General features: G+C 43.6%; 1 protein-coding gene across 5 annotated transcripts; it reads left to right on the top strand.

Moving 5' to 3' along the window:
* The first annotated feature begins 25 nt into the window (after positions 1-25).
* Positions 26-14,791, top strand: WDR53 (WD repeat domain 53). 5 transcript variants are annotated; one of them, XM_015132591.3, is made up of 3 exons: positions 26-67; positions 7,204-7,699; positions 14,161-14,791. In XM_015132591.3, exons 2-3 carry the CDS (start codon positions 7,220-7,222, stop codon positions 14,755-14,757), a joined length of 1,077 nt encoding a protein of 358 aa, XP_014988077.1. In that variant the 5' UTR covers positions 26-67; positions 7,204-7,219; the 3' UTR covers positions 14,758-14,791. The 5 variants fall into 5 exon arrangements, with proteins under 5 accessions (XP_014988077.1, XP_028699372.1, XP_028699373.1 ...); XM_028843538.2 differs by lacking the exon at positions 26-67 and adding an exon at positions 3,242-5,257; XM_028843537.2 differs by lacking the exon at positions 26-67 and adding an exon at positions 6,754-6,866.
* The last annotated feature ends 467 nt before the right edge of the window (positions 14,792-15,258 follow it).

Raw genomic sequence — 15,258 nt, 5'->3', positions numbered from 1 at the left:
TCGACGGGATTGGGCGCCGGCGGGTGAGGTCATCACTGGGCGCCGAGGAGGGGAGCGGGAAGAGCAGGTATGAGGCTGGGGCCGGTGGCTTTGATGCTGCTTTCCAGTGCCTTTTCCTCTTTCTGGTCTGGTGGCTCCGCGTCTGCTCTCCTGGGCCCCCTTTCCTGTGACGTTTCCCTGTGTCAGTTAGGTCCTTGCTTCAGACTCCAACTCAACGCGTGAAACTTTTCTTTCCTTGCTGGCCAGTTCCTAGCTCCCCCACCTTTTTGTGTAGCTTGGGCAGCGGAGGCCGTCTTGACCTGGTCAGGCCCTCTCGTTCTCCCCGAATATCGGCAGTTAGCCCAACGTCTGTGCCTGTGTGCCTTCGGAAAGTAAGGTGGCTGCGACTGAACACCCCCGCGCCCACTCCTTCGAGCGCCATTTGAGTGCTAATTAACTGCTTCTGTCTTTTGGACAAGGTGTGGTCTTTACTGGAGCCACCGCTTAGTAAGCAGATGAAGGCAATGTAGTTTTAGTCAATTAAACATTCCAATAGGGAGAATGACGTGGAGGCCATGATTATAGATGGATTCTTGGAAGGGGAAGAATTTCAGCATCCCAGCCTGGGCAACATGGAGAGACCGTGTCGCTACAAAATATAGAAAAATTAGCCGAGGGTGGTGGCGTGCGCCTCTGGTCCCAGCTACTTGGGAGGCTGAGCCCGGGAGGTCGAGGGTGCGGTGAACCATAATCGACTGCTGTGCTCTGGGCGAGAGAGTGAGCTCCTACCTCAGACACACACACACACACACACACACACACACACACACACACACACACACACACACACACACACACACACACACAGCTATATCCATCTCTTAGTCACACACACACACACACACACACACACCACACACACACACACACACACAGAGAGCTATATCCATCTCTTAGTCTCTAGTAAAAGCAAAGGAACGGCAGCTACCTTCCCTACCCTCTGATACATGGTGTTTGATTATTACTCGCCTGTCCGTTCTCCTCATATGTCTTTTTCACAAAGTCCAGTAACCGTAATTTTCATTCTTACCAATGCCAGCGCCACAGCCCTTCAGTCATTTTGGTTGCTATCCAGCTTCTCCACATCAAGTCCAGCTTTAGAAACCCCAAGCCGGTAAAGAAAAGTTGACCTCTGCTGACTATGGTGATGGTGACTCTCTCTCACTAATTTCTTTTAAGTTTTCGAGGATAAGCAGAGTTGATCCATCTGAAAACGAGATAATGAACTAGACAGAATGAACAGCCTTAAAGGCACAAGCACTTGAAAGGGACAGTGGTGGTATGACTGGTGCAGAGTGTTTCGAGATCATTCAGTTTTAAAGACTGGCCTTTATCCTGTCACAGTACAGCCGAGGTAGAACCTTTGAAGGATCCGATGTTTTTCTGGTGCGAATCTCTAGCCCAGTCGCTGAGGTGACTTTCAACGGCAGACCGTCTCCTAAGTGCCCCAGGTAGAATTTCAAAGTAAAAGATTACCCTTCTCAGCCCCTCCTTTTCTTTTTTACAAATCTTTCACCTGCTCATCACCCACCCCGCCAAGCCCCTTCCCCGTGTTCAGTACTCACTCTGCGCTCCGCCAAGCCCCTTCCCCGTGTTCAGTACTCACTCTGCGCTCCGCCAAGCCCCTTCCCCGTGTTCAGTACTCACTCTGCGCCCTGGCCGATGAGAACTGCCAGCTGCGGCACCTCACCCTTTTAAAAAATGCTTGGCCGGGCGCCGTGGCTCACGCCTGTAATCCCAGCACTTTGGGAGGCTAAGGCGGGCAGATCACCTGAAGTCAGGAGTTCGAGACCAGCCTGGCCAACATGGTGAAACCGTCTCTACTAAACATACAAAAATTAGCTGGTTGTGGTGGCCGCGTGCCTGTAATCCCAGCTACTCAGGAGGCTGAGGCACAAGAATCGCTTGGACCCGGGAGGCGAAGGTTACAATGAGCCGAAATTGCGCCATTGCACTCCAGCCTGGACAACAAGAGTGAAACTCTGTCTCAAAAAAAAAAAAAAAAAAAAAAAATTGCTCTCAAAATAACTCACCTGGCAGGGCACGGTGGCTCATGCCTGTAATCCCAGCACTTTGGGAGGCCGAGGTGGGCGGATTGCTTGAGCTCAGGAGTTACACCGGCTTGGGCAACATGGTGAAATCCTGTCTGTACAAAAAAATACAGTAATTAGCTGGGTGTGGTGGCGCATGCCTGTAATCCCAGCTACCTGGGAGACTGAGGTAGGAGGATCACTTGAGCCCAGAAGGTGGAGGTTGCAGTGAGCAGAGATTGGGCTACTGCACTCCAGTATGGGTAACAGAGGGAGACCCTGTCTCAAAAAAAAAAAAACAAAACAAGAAAAACTCACCTTTCCCTCACCCACTCTATATGATTTCAGTAGGTATTAGAAGGAAGTGATCTATTATCTGATTAAAGTAATTTACAGTAGGATATGATTAACTGCTGTGCTTGACGCTTTAGGCAACTCGATAGGAAAAGAGAAGCTTGTGGACTTGATACATGAATGTGGGGATGGTGACACTTCACCTCTTTCTGCCAGGCTTTTCCAGTTGCAGTCAGAAAAGCAAGAAACAGTGGCTTGCCAACTCATTTCTGAAAAATTGTTTTGATTTAACCCAACTTTAATTACATTTCTTCCCACTACCCTTCTATCACAGCAATCTGATTGTTTAACTTTTTGATAGTGTTCTTTGGTGTGTTTCAAATAATAACAAATCATTTTAATTTTATAGACTAAGTAAATGATTTTGGAGGCTCTGGTTGAATCACTGATCAATGCTTTGCATGATAAATCTTGATTGACTAAATTAATAGCCACAGAGTGTATAGATTTCTGGGGCTTTCCAAACTTCCCTCGGCCTTTTTTTTTTTTTTTTTTTTTTTTTTTTTGAGACAGAGCCTCACTCTCACCCAGGCTGGAGTGCAGTGCACAATCTCAGCTCACCACTGCAACCTCCACTTCCCAGGTTCAAGCAATTCTCCTGCCTCAGCCTCCCAAGTAGCTGGGATTACAGGCACACACCACCACGCCCAGCTCATTTTTGTATTTTTAGTAGAGACAGGTTTTCTCCATCTTGGCCAGGCTGGTCTTAAACTCCTGACCTCAAGTGATCCGCCCGCCCCAGCCTCCCAAAGTGCTAGAATTGCAGGCACGAACCACCACGCCCAGCCTCCCCCACCCTTTTTTTTTTTTTTTTTAACATTCCCAGGAATAGTTACTTGTTTTTATTTTTCTGACTGGAAAACAATCAGTAAATATTATCTGCGATTTAGAGAGCAGGAGTTTAGTGTGTAGCGTTTAATAAGATAGTGATTTAGCGAGCAGGAGTTTAGTGTGTAGTGTTTAATAAGATAGAGCTGTTCTTGGGGTCTTGTGAGACTAATAGAACAAGAGTTACTACTGGTTCCATTGTGGAAAAATTTATAGGAACTGTAGTCTTTATAATACTCCCTTTAGTGACAAAATTCGTTTATTGCCTATCTTCTCATACTTTGGAGTAAAACTTAACCAAATGAACCTTGAAGATTGAGTTAAATCTTTTCTAGAAAAGAGTTAAATTAGAAAACCTGCTAAAACGTTTGTCTGTCGGTCAACATTTATTTGGCTCTCCTGTGGGTAGATTTGTAATGGAGAAATAGGAGCATTAGAAACCCTGCTCATTCTTGTTTCAGAGAAAACCTAAAATCCCAGCTGGGATCCAAAACCTGTATGCACACAAATACCAGCAAATCTTAATGCTCTAGAGCATAGACCTCCTGACTTCAAAGTTGATTCATCATAAAATGATCTGGCCGATGAGAACTGCCAGCTGTGGCACTTCACCCTTTTAAAAAATGCTCTCGGCCAGGCACTGTGGCTCGCGCCTGTAATCCCAGCACTTTGGGAGGCTGAGGCGGGCAGATCACCTGAAGTCAGGAGTTCGAGACCAGCCTGGCCTTGAAGAAGAGGCTGGGAAAGAAATGATCGACATTCTAAAGATTTGAAAGCATTGGCTGGGTGCAGTGGCTCATGCCTATGATCCCAGCACTTTGAGAGGCTGAGACGGGAGGATCGCTTGAGCCCAGGAGTTCGAGAGCAGCCTGGGGAATGTGGGGAAACCTCATCTCTACAAAAAAATACAAAAAATTGGTGGGTTTGGTGGCGAGAGCCTGTAGTCCCAGCTAACCAGGAGGCTAAGGTGGGAGGATCACTTGAGGCTGGGGAGGTCAAGGCCTGCATGACAGAGCAAGACCCTGTCTCAAAAAAAAAAAAAAAATTGAAATTGTTAAACAAAATTGTAACTTAAATTGACTTTTCAATATTCAATTCAAATTTGTAGAATAGCATCTTTATCATGAGATAAGTCAGTATTACAGTTCCTTAGCCTAAATACTATCAGTGCCTTTCGTTTAAAATCTTGGTTTATCTGGAACTTTTGGCAACAGTCTTCGTTACAGCATATTTACCTGCTGCTGTTTCAGTACTTGTCAGCAAAAATCAAACCACCAGGGCTCCCTGTTTTTACCTCCCTCTGAGTCATTTCCTCTCCAGTCCTCTCCTTTAAATATTACTGCTTCAGTCTCCAATTAGTTTCTTCTGTATATTAATTGAGTGCTTCTGCTTGAAAACAAAGTTTAATTTTGTCTTTTTTCCATTTTAGTTTTATGAACATTTCTATATTTGATTTTGTGACCACGTTTCTGTTAACTTGATTACTAATAGATCAGTGATTTTTTTGCAGTCTAATTAGTGATCCTGTGTGTGACTAAAAGTAAGGGGAAGCTGGGTGCGGTGGCTCACGCCTATAATCCCAGCACTTTGGGAGGCTGAGGTGGGCGGATCACTTAAGGTCAGAAGTTCAAGACCAGCCTGGCCAACATGGTGAAACCCTGTCTCTACTAAAAATGCAAACATTAGCCTGGCATGGTGGTGGGCGCCTATAGTCTCAGCTACTTGGGAGGCTGAGGCAGGAGAATCGCTTAAACATAGGAGGCAGAGGCAGAGGTTGCAGTGAGCTGAGACTGTGCCATTGCACTCCAACCTGGGCGACAGAGCAAGACTCTGTCTCCAAAAAAAAAAAAAAAAAAAAGCTTTGTGTTGGGAATGGAAACTTTGGGCAGATTGCCAGATTATTTTAAATGATTTTTCCAAATAAGGAAATTTATCTCTGTACCATTGGGTTAAATTCAAGTATCTTACCTGGAAATAGCATAGCAGCTCTGGGGTCTGGCACTCGGGTAAGTTCTCCTTTCGCTTATGAAATTAAAAATTAAATTTGTCGAGATAGATTTGTTTGCTTCCTTTTGTCTTGACCAAGAGTAGAGTTGTATAAATTGCCCTGATTCCTTTTTTGCCTTGACCAGCAGGCAGGCAAGGCAGGCCAGTATTATGTGGCATTTCCAGTGTGTCTATATCTGGGATTCCTAGAGGATCAGAAATCTAAATTTTGCACTGTTGTGTAAATGCAGGCAGATGATAATATGATTAAACATATGTGAGTACATTTTAAAGCACTGATGACTTACTAGTAATTTTTGGTCATTTTCTGTTTCTTCAAAGACTTAATAACAAAACCGTTGTCAGGTGGAGTTGTTAGAAAAGGACCTTCATTATTTAAATATTTGGAACCTGGGCAACATAGGGAGACCCCCCCCCCCGACTTTGTGAAAAAATAAAATAAAATAAAATAAAAATTAGCCAGGCATGGTGGTGCACATAAGTGGTCTGAGCTACTCAGGAGACTGAGGTGGGAGGATTGCTTAGGCCTGGGAGGTCGAGGCTGCAGTGAGCCACGATTGTGCCACTGCACTCCACCTGGGTGACAGAGCAAAACCCTGTCTCAAAAGCAAAACATTTGGGATCCCTTACAAATCCTAAGAGTCAAGTGACCTTGGGAAAATTATTTAACATTTCTGAGACTCGGTTTTATTATCCCTAAAATGGAATAATACCAATCAAAAGGGTTGCTTTGAGAATAAAATTAGATAACCTACTGAATAAGTATCTGGTGGGAAGACCCAAGGGCCTGCCATTTTCACCAGTTCCCCAGGTGGTTATTAGTGCAATACAGATTCTGCAATTCCATTGTACATCAGGATCACCTGGAGGACTTACTAAAACACATTGCGGCCAGGTACGGTGGCTCACGCCTATAATCCCAACACTTTGGGAGGCCGAGGCAGGTGGATCACCTGAGGTCTGGAGTTTGAGACCAGCCTGGCCAACATGGTGAAACCCCGTCTCTACTAAAAATACAAAAATTAGCCAGGCTTGTTGCTGGGTGCCTGTTATCTCAGCTACCCGGGAGGCTGGGGCAGGAGAATTGCTGGAAACCGGGAGGCGGAGGTTGCAGTGAGCTGAGATCGTCCATTGCACTCCAGCCTGGACCAACAGCAGCGAGACTCCATCTCAGAGAACAAAACAACAACAACAACAAAAGCACATTGCTTGGTCTCACCCCCAGAGTTTCAGATTCAGTAGATCCGGTGTTGGGTCTGACAGTTTGCATTTCTGACAAGTTCCTAGGTGGTGCTGATGCTGCTGGTCTGGGGACCACACTTGGAGAGTACTGGTGCAGTACATGTGATGCCACTTTGGACCAGCCTAATAAAAACAGAAAAAGTAACAATAGGAATACTTGTTGAGTACTCATTATGTGCCAGGCACCATTATGTGTGATTTACATGTATTATGATCCTATGAAATAAGTGTTGTTATTATCCTCATTTTATAGAGAAGAAGAGTGAGTGACAGAGAGGTTCAGTAATTTGCCCAGTCACCTAGCTACTACAAACCTGGAGAGCCTGGCTACAGAGCTCATCATCTAAAACATTATTCAGATAAGAGGTATAACCTGATGATTTTGCAGCCCTCTCTTTAATAGAATTTTTCCTAATTTAAAATATTTAGTGTTTATTCTTCTGTGGGTTCCATATCAAAGACTGGAGGACCAGCCTCACCTAGATCCCTGATGGCAAAGGAAGCCCCACTGAAGCATTTGCCAGCCAGGATACAACCCTGTGTTCAGCTAGGCTTTTGGAGACTTGATCTTCAAGTGTCCTTTTTTTAAAAAAAAAAATTTAGTTTTTTCAAGATGTCTTTATGAAATACTGTTGATTACGTCTGTCTCCTACCATCAAGTCAATGCATAAAACATGAGATTACAGTTGTTTCCCCTTCACAGAGCCTTCGGGACCATTATGGCAGTCAAGTGGACTGGCGGACATTCTTCTCCCGTCCTCTGCCTAAATGCAAGTAAAGAAGGGCTGCTGGCTTCCGGAGCGGAGGGCGGAGATCTCACGGCTTGGGGTGAAGATGGAACTCCATTAGGACACATGCGGTTCCAAGGGGCTGATGATGTTACCAGTGTCTTATTTTCTCCCTCCTGCCCCACCAAGCTCTACGCCTCACATGGAGAAACCATTAGTGTACTGGATGTCAGGTCCCTCAAAGATTCCTTGGACCATTTTCATGTGAATGAAGAAGAAATCAATTGTCTTTCATTGAATCAAACTGAAAACCTGCTGGCTTCTGCCGATGACTCTGGGGCGATCAAAATCCTAGACGTGGAGAACAAGAAGGTCGTCAGATCCTTGAAGAGACACTCCAACATCTGCTCTTCGGTGGCTTTTCGACCTCAGAGGCCTCAGAGCCTGGTGTCATGTGGACTGGATATGCAGGTGATGCTTTTGCACAGAGTACTTGGAGAATTTCTGAGTGGGATTTGCTAACAGAATCAAAGTATTGATCACACCAAATACCTTTGCTTTTTCTGTTTTCTACTAACATATCCATTTATGAACGATAAGCCTTATTTCTACATTTAATGCTAGTCTGATAAAATCTAGTAGAATTTATTCACAAAGTAATCGTTAATCCTTTACTCTTCCTTTCTCTGTACTGTAAGATATTCCTAAAACCTGAAAATTCAAATATTTGGTTGTAAACATCTGTTTAAACAAACAACGGTGAGTACTAAAGGCAGAGTTGGTCCACCCATTCTCTATAAACTCTGTTTAAACAAAAAGTTAGAGGGATCTGTTTTTACTATAAAGTTCTGGGGTACATTAACTGAAATATTGTGTATTGGTGATCAGGATCAAAGCACCGTATTCAATGCTGAGTTTTGAAAGGAGCATCACGGCTGGGCGTGGTGGCTCATGCCTGTAATCCCAGCACTTTGGGAGGCCAAGGTGGGCAGATCACTTGAGGTCAGGAGTTCAAGACCAGCCTGGCCAACATGGTGAAACCCCGTCTCTACTAAACACACAAAAATTAGCCAGGCGTGCTGGCGGGCGCCTGCAATCCCAGCTACTTGGGAGCCTGAGGCAGAATTGCTTGAACCCGGGAGGCAGAGGTTGCAATCAGTCGAGATCTCGCCACTGCGCTCCAGCCTGGGCAACGGAATGAGACTCTGTCTCAAAAAGAAAAAAAGGAAAAAGAAAGGAACATCACAAATTGCCCAAATCCAGAGGAAGTCCATCAGGAAAGCAGATATATCTAGAAACCCCATTATGTAGAGAACTGGAGGTGTTTCATTCTTAGTTTTCTTGAGGGAAAAAAATGGAATATGCTGGTCTTCGTAAGAGAAGTCATGGGAAAGCAGATTTGGGCTTAACGTAAATGTTTTCAAATAGCTTGAACGTTCCCATGGCAGGATGTGCTTCCTCTTGAGGGTAAATCTCATCACGGGAGTGACAGTCGTCACGATTTCTCTCTGTTGAGCACTTAGTTCTTGACAGTGCTTTGTGTATATTCGTTTTAATTCTAATCACATCCTCCTAGTGATTTTGTTTTTGTTTTTTTAATAAAGAAACTGAAATTCACATTAAGTATCTACATAGCCACCTGACTGGGATTCAAAGCTCAATCTCTCTGGCTCCTAAGGCTGTTTTTTCTCTAGGATGACAGGTATTCAAGCAGAGTATCATCAGTAATGTCACAGAAAAGTGTCTTGGTTTGGGATGAGGTGGCTTCTAGAGAGAGAACCATTGAGAATGACCTGTGTCCAGCACTGTTTAGGCATTTAATCTCTGTTTTCAGTTGCATACAGTATCTTCTAAGATTCTGTGTTCTTTTTAATAGCATCAGAAGTTTTGACTTCCACCCTCTTGGCTAGTGGTCTTTACCTCTCCCTCCCCAACCCTGCATCCCCCTTATAATTTAAGAATGATGAGACTGTTTTTGTTGTCACCATGCTGTTCCCCTCTCCTACAAGCTACCAGTATTCAGTAGGCAGAATCAGTGGCTGTCCTGCAATGCTGGGATATCTCCAAACAATAAAGAATTGTTCCCCAAAAAACATCGATAGTGCCTGGGTTGAGACTCACTCTACATGTGTGGGGCATAGTGACCCTGCAACCTCTACCTTCCTTTTCCACTCCTAGGTTTTGACCAAGCCCTTTATAAATCTCGTACATCCTCCACCCTGGTGGTAATAATCTGCCCTTGTGGTTGTAAAGAAAGAGCTGTACAACCAGGTGGACATGTTTTAAGTAGGCAGATTGTACAGTGTGTCTTTGAGTAGTCATTCTGTCATCCTTCAGCTATACCAGTTTTCCATCAGTAGCTCGTTAATTAACCACTAGGCATGGCGATAGACAATTAGGTATGCAAAAGTGATGTGTACTTTTCAGATTAGATAAGGAATGGGCATTCAGAATTTACTCTCTTGCCCCCAGTTCCAGGTAAGACGTTTTAGTGGCCGGCACTTGCTAGTGAACAGCCCAGGAAACAAGTATTTTGAAAAAGGGAGGCTCAGGTAATTTCTTATTTTGATTTGCCTGGTAAAATTGCTGAGCGTTCGTGGTAGATTTGTTTCTACACTGGGTTGTGATGTAACAGCCGTACAACCATGCTTTTAAGAAATTATTTCCTTAACTGAAGTTGAAACTCTATAATTTTTTCCACAGTTTTCTTCCTAAAACCTGTTCATCTAGTATTATCCTAAACTTTAAGGATAGCCAGTCTATGGGGGAGCCCAAGAATGTCGGCATAATACTAGTGGAAGGGAGTTGTGACTATTTTGAGTTCCTGCTCTCTGAGCAAACAGATTTTATCACAAGGCAGCAATTGAATGATTGCCATGTTCAGCACACCTATCTTTGTTCTTATGTAACAGTAATTATCAAATTATTTCTTTTGACTTAGGTTTGAATAATTAGGCAGGGCCAGGCGTGGTAGCTTACGTGCCTGAGGGCTCATGCCTGGGATCCCAGCACTTTGGGAGGCCAAGGCAGGCAGATCACTTGAGCCTGGGAGTTCGAGACCAGCCTGGGCAACATGGCAAAACCCTATCTCTACAAAAAATTACAAAAATTAGCCAGGTGTGCTAGCATGCACCTATGGTCCCAGCTACTTGGGAAGTTGACGTGGGAGGATCACCTGAGCCCAGGGAGGTCGAGGTTGTAGTGAACCGTGATCTTGCCACTGCACTCCAGCCTGGGTGACAAAGTGAGACCTTGTCTCAAAAAAATAAAATAGGCAAAGCACATTCAAAGAGGCAAGGAACTTAAAAGCAAAGTGTGGTTCGTTAAGACACTTGAGACTGCTTAATTTTTTATTTAATAGGTACAAAGTAATATTTATATATGTGAGGTATAAAGAATAACATTAGGTTGGGCACAATGGCTCATGCCTTTAATCCTAGCACTTTGGGAGGCCATGGGGGGTGGATTGCTTGAGCTCAGGAGTTTGTGACCAGCCTGGGCAACATAGCGAAACCACGTCTCTACAAAAGATAGAAAAATTAGCCAGGCGCATGGTGAGCGCCTATAGTCCCAGCTACTTGGGGGGCTGAGATGGGAGAATTGCTTGAGCCCAGGAGGTTGAGGTCGCAGTGAGCCAAGATTGTGCCTCTGCACTCCAGTCTGGGTGACAGAGGGAGACCTTGTCTCAAAAAAAAAAAAAGAAAAAAAAAAAAAATTAAATAAATACCTGTATACCTACCATTCAACTATACTTTTTTTCTTGAAAGACTTAGAAAATTAAAACTGTCATATTTCTGTAGCATACATGTTGATGTTCTTTCCCTGCCCCTTTCTGCATCTGAAAACAGATGATTCAAAGGTTTGTTATTCTTTCTCAATTTTGTAAGACCAAAATATCAACACTTACAGACCAGAATGGTGGAGAAGGCTGTTTTGTTTGTTTTTGAGACAGGGTCTTTGTCATCCAGGCTGGAGTGCAGTGGTATAATTATAGCTCACCACAGCCTCGCACTCCCTCAAGTGATCCTCCCACCTCATCCTCCTGTGTAGCTGGGACTGCAGGCACAAGCCATCACACCCAGCTAATTTTTTTTATTTTTGCTAGAGAGGAGGGCTGGCTCCCTATGTTCCCCAGGCTGGTCTTGAACTCCTGGGCTCAAGCAGTCCTTCTGCTTTGACCTCCCAAAGTGCTGGGATTATAGGCATGAGCCACTGCACCTGGCCTTAAGAGGCTCTTTATCTTGAAGATGAGTCTTTTATATGGAAAGAAACGTTTTTGTAAAAGGGGGATTTTTTTTTGAAAAGTCACTTTGTTACTATTACATTCACTTCTGAACATTTGCTGGTTCCCCACTTTTTCTCCTTTCGATGTTTTACAGAACCGTGAGCCCCAAACTCTTTCATTGTTTTCTTTCAGTATCTCTAGCTCTCTTGCTTAGGATGATAACTGCTTGAACAGCTGGTTGAGAAATTAAGTGTGAAACACCTCGGAGTCTTTAGCTGCTTGGAAAAGCCAAGAAGCGCAAAGGGAATGTCCAGACAGGAACAGTCTGGAATCCTCAATACATGGGAATGATTCTAGACTTGGTAGAATCTGGGGTGGCTGTTGACACGTTTAGATGGTTTCAGTCAAAGGTGTTTCAGCTGCTGAAACACTTGGGGTGCAGTTCGTGTTTGAATGTCTTTGGAGGACAGAAAATACGAGAAAGAACTGGGGCTATCTGCCAATACAGTGAAGCTAGCAGATTCTAGAATGTCCATTTTCCTTGTGTGTGTGTATATATGTATTTTAAGATGGAGTCTTGCTCTGTTGGCCAGGCAGCAGTGCAGTGGCACGATCTCGGCTCTGCCTCTCAGATTCACACCGTTCTCCTGCCTCTGCCTCCTGAGCAGCTGGGACTACAGGCGCCCGCCACCATACCCAGCTAATTTTTTGTATTTTTAGTAGAAACGGGGTTTCACAGTGTTAGCCAGGATGGTCTTGATCTCCTCACCTCGTGATCCGCCCGCCTCGGCCTCCCACAGTGCTGGGATTACAGGTGTGAGCCACTGCACCCAGCCGTGTTTAGATTTTTTAATAGAAACTGTTTTTGAGCGTTGTGGCTGATGTGTGTAATCCCATCACTTTGGGAAGTGGAGGTGAGCGGATTGCTTGAGCCTAGCAGTTGGAAACCAGCCTGGGCAACATAGCAAAAACCCTGTCTCTACAAAAATTAGCTGGGTGTGGTAGCGTGTGCCTGTACTCCCATCTACTTGGGAGGCTGAGGTGGAGGGATCACTTGAACCCGAGAGGTGAAGGCTGCAGTGAGCCATGGTCGTACCACTGCACTCTAGTCTGGGTGATAAAGTGAGACCCTATTTTAAAAAAGACAAAAACAAACTATTTTCATATCAAGTTTCAGCACTCCTTCCTGTTATATTTTCTTTCTTTTTTTTTTTTTTTTTTTTTGAGGCGGAGTCTGGCTCTGTCTCCCAGGCTGGGGTGCAGTGGCCGGATCTCAGCTCACTGCAAGCTCCGCCTCCCGGGTTCCCGCCATTCTCCTGCCTCAGCCTCCCGAGTAGCTGGGACTACAGGCGCCGCCACCTCGCCCGGCTAGTTTTTTGTGTTTTTAGTAGAGACGGGGTTTCGCCGTGTTAGCCAGGATGGTCTCGATCTCCTGACCTCATGATCCGCCCGTCTCGGCCTCCCAAAGTGCTGGGATTACAGGCTTGAGCCACCGCGCCCGGCCTATATTTTCTAATATTTATTTGTTTTACTTTAGCTTATTTTAATTTGTTAGTACTTTAACTTCACCCAAATAGTGATTGTTCGTCACATAGTATAATGTTATAAACCCAATTCAAAGAGATTTTCATCTAAGAGAAGCAGAATATAAGTGTTAGTAGATGTCACTGCTTTTGAAGATAAGCCAATAAGAATAATCACAAGGGAAGTTACCTTGAATAGGAAACCAAATTCTTAATAGCATCAGCAATGCTAATCTTGCCAATTCAGATCTATGCTTTTCCTGTCTAAAGAAGGTCATGCTTTTTCCAGTGTCTATTAAAATTATGAGTTATAATTCAAGGATGATGGTAAACTACATGGTAAAACAGCTGTCTGTTCGCTTTGAAAGTATTAAGAGTATTTTTCTTTGCAAAATGGTTGATACAGGAAAAGAATGAATCACTAGATGATAATGTAAAACCCATTCACAAAGCTTATTAAAAAAAAAAAAAAAAAGGTCGGGAACAACAACGAAAAGCCAAATGAAATTAACACCAGGATGTCATATTAATCAACAGACACATTTGGAATTTCTCCTCTTTCTCAGCCATTATGCTAGGCATTAGCAAAGACTAATTGAGTCTCAAGAAACTGATAAGCTAGCAGAATATGTCAGTTAATAGAACAGAAACTAGATACAGGAAAGAGAAGCAGGCTGAAATAGGAAAGCCTTCTTGGAGGCACCGGGACTGAGCTTAAGCCCCTTGGATGGGTAATTGGGTAATGTGAAAGGAAAGGCATTCCAGATAGAAACCATTTCAGTGATATCCAGATTGAGTTTATTTACTTGATAGGCCTTGTTACCTATAACCAGCATAGACTAAAACTAGCAAATTTCATAACGTTTGGTTTCACTTGAAGAGATGAGAGCAGAAAAACCTTTAGAAACTTGCTTAACAATTACACTTTGATGGGGTTTATTAATCAAAAATTACTCAGGATCTTGTTTAATTCTACCTTACTGCAATCTAGTTTTAGTCCCGGGATAGCATTCCACTGGCATGTTATGGCAGCATTTGATTATTTTTTTTGTACTGCTGGGAGGCTACCTTACTGCTCATTCTCAGACCACTTTAACGATTGTATTAGAAGCTGAATAAGCACACGGTAGTTGAGCAAATTGACTAGCATTTTGTATGACTGTGTAATTTCTTCTTACGTAAAGGTGATGCTGTGGAGTCTTCAAAAAGCCCGACCACTCTGGATTACAAATTTACAGGAGGATGAAACAGAAGAAATGGAAGGCCCACAGTCACCTGGTCAGCTCTTAAACCCTGCCCTAGCCCACTGTATCTCTGTGGCTTCGTGTGGTAATATTTTTAGTTGTGGTGCAGAAGATGGTAAGGTTCGAATCTTTCGGGTGATGGGAGTTAAGTGTGAACAGGAACTGGGATTTAAGGGCCACACTTTAGGGGTATCCCAGGTCTGCTTTCTCCCAGAATCCTATTTGCTGCTTACTGGAGGGAATGATGGGAAGATCATGTTGTGGGATGCAAACAGTGAAGTTGAGAAGAAACAGAAGAGTCCTACAAAACGTACCCACAGGAAGAAACCTAAAAGAGGAACTTGCACCAAGCAGGGTGGAAATACTGACGCTTCAGTAACGGATGAGGAAGAACATGGCAACATTTTACCAAAGCTAAATATTGAACATGGAGAAAAAGTGAATTGGCTCTTGGGTACAAAAATAAAGGGACACCAAAATATATTAGTAGCTGATCAAACTAGTTGTATATCTGTATATCCCTTAAATGAATTTTAAATCCAATAAAAACATTTGAAGAATTGTGGCAAAACTGTTTTTCAGATTTAAAAAAAGATCCTGGTTCTTTATTTAAGCTGTTTGTTATATGTAAAATCATACTATTTTGCTCTACAAATTTTAAAATATTTGAACAAAAGACAATTGGATACTTTATATAGTAAGTGATATATTAAAGTTTGGAGGAAGAGAATGAATATTCATTGTGTACCATGTACCAGCCATTTTACATATATTTGATTTCTTGTTCTGAATCAATGAAGTTTTTTCCCCTATTTTAGTGCCACAGGAATTAAGACTTAGAGATGTTATGTAACTTAAAGATCCAGGAAGATTGCAGGCACAATGACTTGTCTGGAAAGGACCTTGCCTACCCTAGGGAAGCCCACATCCTGGTCCAAATCGGTCACCACATTAGTTACTTCTGGCCGTGTGCAGTGGCTCACGCCTGTAATCCCAGCACTTTGGGAGGCCAATGCGGGCGGATCATCTGAGGTCAGG

The sequence above is a fragment of the Macaca mulatta genome, chromosome 2, assembly GCF_049350105.2.
Source record: "Macaca mulatta isolate MMU2019108-1 chromosome 2, T2T-MMU8v2.0, whole genome shotgun sequence".
Classification (NCBI taxonomy): domain Eukaryota; kingdom Metazoa; phylum Chordata; class Mammalia; order Primates; family Cercopithecidae; genus Macaca; species Macaca mulatta.
The sequence above is the reverse complement of the archived record's forward strand: the minus strand, read 5'-3'. Positions and strand labels throughout refer to the sequence as shown.